General features: G+C 36.4%; 1 protein-coding gene across 1 annotated transcript; it reads left to right on the plus strand.

The window, feature by feature from the left end:
* Positions 1-2000: 2000 nt before the first annotated feature.
* LOC106143404 (fumarylacetoacetase) lies at positions 2001-9773 on the plus strand. Its single transcript, XM_013345469.2, has 9 exons — positions 2001-2266; positions 2777-2884; positions 3826-3950; positions 4443-4583; positions 5750-5847; positions 6616-6771; positions 7285-7491; positions 8000-8148; positions 9520-9773. Exons 1-9 carry the CDS (start codon positions 2183-2185, stop codon positions 9721-9723), a joined length of 1272 nt encoding a protein of 423 aa, XP_013200923.1. The 5' UTR covers positions 2001-2182; the 3' UTR covers positions 9724-9773.
* Positions 9774-9843: the final 70 nt, after the last annotated feature.

Genomic DNA, 9843 nt, shown 5'->3' on the forward strand with positions numbered 1-9843 from the left:
TTGTGTCGTATATATTTTTTTATAAGCCTATCCCTTAGTCGCCCATTACGACATCCATGGGAAGACAGTGGTTCTATTCTAAAGTGGCGGAAACCACACGGCATACATGGCTAGCAACTTTAAATAAAAATAAAAATTCTTTGAATCAACTGTTCTCAGATTGCGCAATGTTGAGAAAGAGAGGCTGCTTCTAAATACCGAAGCAATAAAATCTATTAATTTGCCAAGGTTACCTAACCCTACACCAAACTTCCGGTTATACGAGTCGAAGCTGAATCTCAACAGGATGTGCGCAGTTTGTAAAAGTCTATCAAGGGAATATCTTAAAAACTTTGCATTCTCTTAGACGGTGAGCTAGCGGCCTGCCACTGTCGTTTTAATTCCATTCATAAGCCATCCAGCCTCCCAGCCAATAATGGCCTTAATGTTATGGCTCTTTTTACTCTGGGAAGGGATGAAGAGGCGTGATACATAAGTATGTGTTTGTGAACACTGTCCTGATTATTGTGAACAAGCGACCCGCCCCGGGTTCGCACGGGTATATACATATATTACTAGCTGCGCCCGCAACTTCGTCCGTGGAATAGTTATTTTGGGCTTCATTGAAGCCCTCAAGGATGAATTCCCCCGTTTTTTTCACACTTTCCATTATTTCTTCGCTCTTTATAGTTGCAGCGTGATGTTATATAGCCTAAAGCCTTCCTCGATAAATGGTCTATTGAACACAAAAATAATTTTTCAATTAAAACCAGTAGTTCCTGAGATTAGCGCGTTCAAACAAATAAACTCTTCAGCTTTATAATATTAGTATAGATAGAATTAGAATTTTCATACAAACTTTCACCCCCCATTTAAGTATTTTAGGGGTTTATTTAAAAAAGTATCCTTTGTTAGAACGCGGGTTTTTAAGTAATGTCTATCTGCCAAATTTCATTCGAATCGGTCCAGCGGTTTAGCTGTGAAAGCGGAACAGACAGACATTCGCGTTTATAATATAAGTAAGGGATGTTAAAGTAAGGAGAATGTCAGAAATGTAGATATTGTCAGTCATTTGTTTTTCCAGGCAGTCACGGAGTCGTCAGGAGCGCAACTAGCGCAGGCGCTGGTTCCAGAACCGCCCCGTAAGAGAAGCGTGCTCGTCAAACCTAACGTGTAGGTACTTGTAAATAATATACCTATTGTATGTTATAAATATATTTAGTTGTAATTTTTTTTTAAAGAACTTCAGGTTTATGTTCTGAAATTACTATAACTAAAAGAGAACATTTAAGGATAAATAAATAGTATCTAAATGTTACTAAATCTTTTTTTTCGCGCTGTATGAATAGAAGTATTTGTTTATATCTCTCTTTTGGTCTCGAGGAACCGAAAAAAGAAGAAATTGCTTGCGAAATAAGTAGTGCCCTTGTACAAAATATTTACTTGGTGTAAGTTCTTGTTGATTTTTTTCTTGACTTTCATAAATATAGGTAAATAAAAATTCAGAGCGCGTTTAATATGAGAGAGATTCAATGAATAAATTTGACTTTTCGTCAATCTAGACAGTTCCGCTGTGGCTCTGTTAGATATGTATCTATATACATACATACATATGTATGTACATACATACATAAAATCACGCCTCTTTCCCGGAGGGATAGGCAGAGACTACCTCTTTCCACTTGCCACGATCTCTGTTAGATATCTTAAATTTAATGCAATATTCTATTTAAATACCATGACAATCTAATTTGTTTTTGATACGGATAATATAGGTTTTATTTTCAGTTGAATTCAATATTTAGATCAGACCAGTCATTTCAAAGGTTTTAGCTTTTAAAGGTTCTATTCATTTCTGCTCAACGGTCGATTTTAGTAAATAAGTTATTCAATGTTCATGTCTGAATTGTGTCCAAGTGTGGCTGTGTGCAGTTGACAACAGAGCTATAATTTGAAGTCGGCTATAAATAAAACCGCACTGAACTTCGCGACAAAGATGAATCAACAAAATAAATGATAAAAACATCAAGGCCTTGACATTCAGTCGCCGTCAACCGGCGCGGCAGCTCCTACCAAGTTTCTACTTTATTTCCATCATATTTCCATAACAAGTTTTACCCGCAGTCGTTTCTCGTAAACACCGCATTCTTACTAAAATCTCGGTCACAAGCAGACCTTTATAGTTATCTTTTAAAGTGCCATAATGAAGAGTTATATAGAATACAGTTCGAGCACGGATTTTCCAATTGAAAATCTGCCGTATGGAGTGTTTACTTCGCCTAAAAACGTAAGATACTTAACCTTATTTCATTGCCTATTGTATATTTGTTTAGTGATTTTATTTTAACTGTTGAATTAGTGATTGTCTGAAACTACCTAACTTTATACTATATTGTCTTCTGTCATTTAAAGGAAAAACAACTTTATATTTTTTAATTTTATTTAGTATTATTTAGGTAACTAGGTAGTTACCTAAATAATACTAAAGTTTATTTTCTTGTTTTGTTATCTACGCTTGTATAGTGGGCCACAGAGAAAAGTATACCTACTTACCTATGTGACCCAATGTACAAATAACTACTTATTCAGTATACCCGATATTAGCAAAGGTTTTTTCAGTGTCCTGAGTTTATATGTAATGTATTATTTCATCAGGCGTACCTACATTATGTGGCCCAGCGGCTTCATGATTTTTAGACACAGGCGACAGGTCTGCCTCTTAAAGCTTTAAACCAAGGAGCTAAGAAACAAAGGAGTTTCTATTTTCACCCTACTGAATATAAATCAACATTTTCAGCAAACAAAACACATCGGCGTTGCGATTGGAGACTCGATATTGGACTTGCATGTCATCTCTCATCTGTTCACGGGGCCGCTGCTCAGAGATAAGCAGAATGTGTTCAAGGTAACATTTCTTATTTGCATACAAAACGAGTAAGTAGGTAGATTATATGTATAGGTTTGTGTAGCTGCTTTCGAATAGACTAAAGTAAGTTATTAACTAAGTTCTTTCCATAATTGTCGAGCATGATGAAGATATATGATCATATATGATCTTGATCAAATAAAGACGTCCTGGCAAACTGCCGAGCTTGCATGAAGAGAGTTATGTTATGAATGTGGATGAAGCGAAGGACGTATACAGAGATCGTGGCAAGTGGAAGGATGTAGTCTCTGCCTAACACTTCGGGTAAAAGGTGTGATTTTATGTATGTATGTATGAAGAAAGTGTTGAGATGTTGAAACAGGCGTGTTAATTTGTACCTAAGTAGGTAAGCAATTTTTTTTTGTTTTATATGATGTTAGTTTTATACCATTACCTTCTACAAACAAGTCAAGATAAAAGTGTGAAGGTATATACGTACGTACGTTCGTAGTCGTCATCCTAACGCGGGGGTCCTGTTTTCATTCCCAGCGAAAGTAAAAATATTGGTAGATATAAAGCTATCAAAGACATGTTCATTCATTCTCCCCGTCGAATAAAATATTGTATATTTTTTTAAATGTTTATCGTACCCTCCTGAGCTCCACCATAAAAGATAACATTCTCTGACAACTTGTTTAGTTAACATGCAAATTAGTTGTTTATGAATAAAATCCAGTTGATAATTTACTCTAAAGGGCTTAAGTCTTACTTTATAGAACTTTTATTTAAAGTTAAAACATAACAGCTTTATTTAAGCTCTGCTTCTCTACCCGCGCAGATTGTAAAATCTTCTTAGGCTCTTTCTATCCCTTAAGGAATAAATACGTTATATTTGTGTGACAGTATGTCTATCTTTATTTTCTTTATATATCTCCTCACTCTGTACTCATCGTATTCCTTAATATTTTTCATTTTCCCAGGAGGAGAAACTAAACGCCTTCATGGGTCTCACGAGACCTCACTGGGTTGAAGCCAGAACCACCCTTCAAAGTCTATTGGACGTCTCCAACACTACACTACAAAGTGACAATGATCTCAGACAAAGGTATCATTCCGTTTTATATTTCATATTGATGCATTCATCACAACATTGGTTACAGGACGACTTTTTCCCTCATTTTTTAATAGTCCTATTAAAGATTTTCTCTTATCATATAAATTAACTGTCTCACAGCCGGATTGGATTTCATTCATTCAGTCATATAGTCACGTCTATCCCTTGCGGGGTAGACAGAGCCATAAGTCTTGAAAAGACTGATAGGCCACGTTCAGCAGTTTGGCTTTATGATAGAATTGAACTTCAAATAGTTGCTAGCCCATCGCCTAAAATAAGAATCCCAAATTTATAAGTCAATCCCTTTGTCGCCTTTTACGATGACGACAATTTCATTTGATATAATAATATAGATTGATGGATGAAGCGAAGGAAATATGCAGAGATCGTGGCAAGTGGAAAGAGGTAGTCTCTGCCTACCCCTCCGGGAAAGAGGCGTGATTTTATGTATGTATGTATGTATATAGATTGATCACGTTGTAGAGCCTTCATCAAGCAGAGTGATGCCACAATGCACTTGCCTGCCCAAATCGGAGATTACACGGACTTCTACTCATCGATTCATCACGCCACCAATGTGGGCATCATGTTCAGGAGCAAGGAGAATGCTCTGATGCCCAATTGGTAAGTATACACATCCTTCATTTCGAGACGTAGGTTAAAACATACATACATATAAGTATGCTAGCATTTGAACGGGGCTTTGCTACGACCTCGTGGGAAATTCCAGAAATAAGAAGCCTAGTTATGATACTCCCGAAGGTCTATTCTATATATCGCACCTTCGGTGCAACAAAGTCACAACAACTCTTTTTTAAATTTTACAGGAGAAGACTTTTAATTTTTTCATTTCTGCATTACTATTTATAGTAAGTTTAACATCTTTGCAATATTAATTGTTTGCTTTCGCGGATGTTTTTGTTGTCCCAAGTAAAGGTATGATTCAAAAACAATTTGGCATACTTAGTTCGTTTTTGCAATTTTGGCTATTTGTGACTTTGTGCCAAATTTAATTCAAATCGATCCAGCGGTTTAGCTGTAAAAGCGAAACAAACAGACAGACTTTCGCGTTTATAATATTAGCAAGGGATAACACTCCAACAGAACAATAGCAGTGAGCTGTATGGCGTCTCTATTCCATTAACGATTCGCCCAAAAAATTGAATTTACAAAGTGGAAGACGATCAGGTATAACAGAATGAAATTATTTTGATTTATTAATTTATGTACACAGAAAACATTGAGACTGATAATCACAAGAAACAAAATTACAAAGGTTATGCTTATTTCAAAAGAAATCTCTTCCAGCAGAACCGAGATAGGAGACATGATGGAAAGGGTAACAGGCGTGTACTCCACTCACACAACTAATTATAGACATACATAAACTAATACATAAATAAAATATTATAAAATACATATGTAAAAATACCAAATAATAAACTTACATAAAAAATAAACAAAATATACTAAACTAGCTATGCCCGCGACTTCTTCCGCGCGGAATAGTTATTTTAGGCATCATTGAAACCCTCAAGGATGAATAATTTTCCTCGTTTTTTTTTTATATTTTCCATTATTTCTCCGCTCCTAAAAGTTGCAGCGTGATGTTATATAGCCTTAAGCCTTTCTCGATAAACTGTCTATTCAGCACAAAAAAAATTTTTCAATTCGAACCAGTACTTCCTGAGATTAGCGCGTTCAAACAAACAAACATACTCTTCAGCTTTATAATATTAGTATAGATTAGCAAGGCTTTTAATAGGTAATAATTTTAAACTTAATTGCAGGAAATATATACCAGTGGGCTATCACGGACGATCGAGCTCTATAGTGCCGTCCGGGACGCCGGTACGGCGACCGTACGGGCAGACGCAGCCCGTTGACGGTAAGACTATTTGTATCATATCATACTACATATGATATCTCATGCTTAATATCCGATTGTAGGATACATTCGCGCGCAGATAAATCTACATATATATTAATTTGCCTTCGACTGTACACTTGAGCACAAAGATAGACGTACTATAATAGTTAAAAAAGTTTCATTATTTAATTTTATAGTACGAGATTTTAACATACCTATATAGAATCACACAACTCTTACAGAGATTACATATTTCCAATTGCCACGACACGGCGTACTCCTTTCGCTTCATCAACATTGATAAATATTTTCATGCTAGCTCGTCAGTTTAGGGCAACCCTTGACCTGAACTTTCTCAAGGACGTTCAGAAATATAACAATTTAAAAAAATATATTTAGTTGACTTAGTTTGATTTTGTATTCCTTGCATTAAGGGAATAAGTATCCAAAGAGTATGTAAAGAAAGTACTTTGTGAGAATACATGACAGAAACAATGTATTCTCTCGTCCACATTCTATTCTAAGTTTGGATAATTGTGAAGGTGACGTTATTGAAGAAAATGCTGCAGTGCAGTTTCTTACCGCTTCTTCTGCACTGACGCCTTGGAAGCGGCAGTAAACTTAGTTTTAAGTAATTTATTTGACGTCAACCAATGTTGTTAAACCATACGTTTTGACAATTATTAAGCAATATGAAGTATCCTATAATAATAAATAAAAATTTTGAATTTTACATTTGAATTTATTTGAATTTTAATATTTCATTTGTCGTGTCACGTCTTCCAGGTGCAGACCCAGTGTTCGGTCCATGTCGCCTAATGGATTTCGAACTGGAAATGGCTGCCTTTGTAGGTGGTCCTCCCACCAAGCTGGGAGAGAGAGTCACAGCTAATCAAGCTGAAGATAGACTGTTTGGATTGGTGCTTATGAACGATTGGAGCGGTGAGGAATTGTACTTATGTCATGTATTCTTGGTAATTAGGTTTGTTTTGAATTTTTTTTATAATATGACCTTGATAAGCGATCCTCCATCAAGCTGCGGGAGAGAGTCACAGCTAATCAAGCTGAAGTTAGACTGTTTGGATTGGTGCTTATGAACGATTGGAGCGGTGAGAAATTGTACTTATGTCACGTATTCTTAATAATTAGGTTTAATTTGAAAAAAATAATAATATAAGCCTTGATAAACGATCCTCCATCAAGCTGGGGGAGAGAGTTACAGACTAAGTATCTGAAGATGGACTGTTTGGATTGGTGAGAAATTGTACTTATATGTTTTGGAGTGATGAGAAATTATACTTATTGAGGAATTGGACTTATATCATGGTAATCGGTGTTAAAGTTTTAAAATTTGGCATTAAATGACTTTAGTAAGCGCCTTTTGGCCTTTTACGCAAGAATAAGGCAGTTGCAATTGTGGAAAATAAACTGTTATGTAATTTCTTCTCATACCAGCAAGGGACATCCAAAAATGGGAGTATGTTCCACTCGGCCCGTTCACAGCCAAGAACCTGGGTACCTCCATCTCCCCCTGGGTGGTGACCGTCGAGGCGCTGCGCCCCTACATCGTGGGGAACTTCCCGCAGGACCCGAAGCCGTTCCCGTACCTGACACATGAGGATAATTTCAATTTTGATATCAAGCTGGAAGTGGATTTGAAAAGTTAGTTCATTGTGATTTTTAAACTGTTATAATAATTTTATATATTGCTTTCATAGCGAAGGTTAGTAACTTGCGACTGTTATATGGTAAATAATTCTGATAAAGACGTGATATTTGTGTACTATGTATAGCTGGGGTGGTAAGTCTAAAAGATTTATTTCTTTTTTTTTTAGTTGGTCAATATAATAGAAATGCTAAACAAAGTTAGCTTAAAACAACATAACATATAACAACGTCTTTATTTCCTGCGGGGTAGACAGAGCCAACAGAAATCATCAAAACACTGAAAGGCTACATTCAACTGTTGGGCTTAATGATAGAATTGAGATTCAAATAGTGACAGGTTGCTAGTTCATCGCCTAAGAGGAATCCCAATTATATAAGCCTTTAACGACAACCATGGGAAAGAGATGGAGTGGTCCTATTCTTTGTTTCTTTTGGTGCCAAAAACCACACGGCAGCTTAGCAAACGAATACATTTTATTGATTCTATAATACTTTTTACTAGCGGACAAATCCCCCGTGGTGACGACTATAAGCCGAAGCAACTACCGCTACATGTACTGGACAGCCAAGCAGCAGTTGGCTCAGCAAACCGTCACGGGCTGCAACCTCAACCCTGGGGACCTGCTGGGCACCGGCACTATCAGCGGAGAGGTAACGATGGCATCCCACCGGGGTATGGAAGACCAAGTGTCTGGATGTACTAGAATAAATCTAGATGCAAGAAAATTCAAATGTCATTATAGTACATTATGGCTTAATGGCCAAATGATCAATTCGTCCAAATGCTTTATTGAGTAGTCGTTGGCCGCGAACTTAGACACAAACATACATACAAAAAATCGTTCGGTCAAATATATTCGCTGTTGCCAAGTTAGGTGGTTGTTTCAGAGTCATGGGTAATGTCCTAGCTATGATGATTTAATTTGAGGTTACTGGTTAACGATGGTCGATTGGTCCCCCAATTATTTGTATCTCTACCAATTTTTTTAAGAGTGTTAAACTTTTATTTAAAGACGACCTCTTCGTTAGAAATTGGAAATAGAAGGCCAAAAAGATATACAAGTAGATAGATAGACTCTTTATTGCACCATAATAAATAGAAAAACAAAAACAAACACAGGTAATGAGGTACAAAGGCGGACTTATCGCTAAAGCAATCTCTTCCAGACAACCTTTGGGCGCAATACGTATAAAATAAAATACAAAGCATAAATATACCTACTATAAATCTACACTAATATTATAAAGAGGAAAACTTTGTTTGTTTGTTTGTTTGGTTGTAATGAATAGGCTCAAAAACTACTGGACCGATTTTAAAAATTCTTTCACCATGCGAAAGCTCCATTATCCACGAGTAACATAGACTATATTTTATTTTGGAAAAAAATAGGGTTCCGTAATATATTTGGATTTTTCGGACACAAACTGAAAAAAATCAACCAAAAAGTTACTTATTTTGCGTACGCTGCCTAAACTACAAAAGATAGAACCATAAAATGTTTAAATTAATTGTAGATCTTATAAATATCTACAAAAAAGTCCGCGACACACTATACCTATCTATGTCGAGTGAGGCACAACAACCACATTTTTATTTAAATATCTTGAATTTTTTTTGGTCTACATTTAAACGCGTTTTTTTTACTCATGCTATTAATCCTTATCAAAATAAATAATTTCATTTCATCAATAAGTACAGTTTATGTAGATAATATTTGGTCTTTGAATGATTAAAATTGGACGTTTGGTTTTGAAGTTGTGGTGAAATTAAAATATTACGATTTCTGCTGCACGGCCCGGGACTGCAGGCAGAAGTGACACTTTTGCCGGGAGCAAGACTTAGTTAGCCGCTTTGCGGGCGGTCCTTTAGTTAGTTCTAATAGAGATATATTTAGTATCGGCTGTGCATCCGTGCGAAGCCGGGGCGGGTCGCTAGTACATAATACATTGAGGAACTCCTCAAAGAAAGCACAACCTGGATAAAAACGTGATGATAAATGAAGGAAATTATTTCATTTTCAGACTCCGGACTCCTACGGGAGCATGCTAGAGCTGTCTTGGAGGGGCACCAAACCCCTCCGCCTGTTGAACGGAGAAGAGAGGAAGTTCCTGCAAGATGGCGACACTGTCATACTGCGAGGTCACTGCGTGAATGAAGCCGGGACGAGAATAGGCTTTGGAACATGCGAGGGAAAATTGTTGCCGGCCATACCTTTTGAAGAATAGTTGATATAGCTTTTTTGTACTGATTTTGGAAGTATATATTGTGTTTATTACTTTTTGCGTTTTATTTTGTACCTTTAGTAATAGAATATCGGTTGAAAAATTAATTATAATTTTCACTTT

This window comes from Amyelois transitella, chromosome 17 (genome assembly GCF_032362555.1).
Source record: "Amyelois transitella isolate CPQ chromosome 17, ilAmyTran1.1, whole genome shotgun sequence".
NCBI lineage: Eukaryota > Metazoa > Arthropoda > Insecta > Lepidoptera > Pyralidae > Amyelois > Amyelois transitella.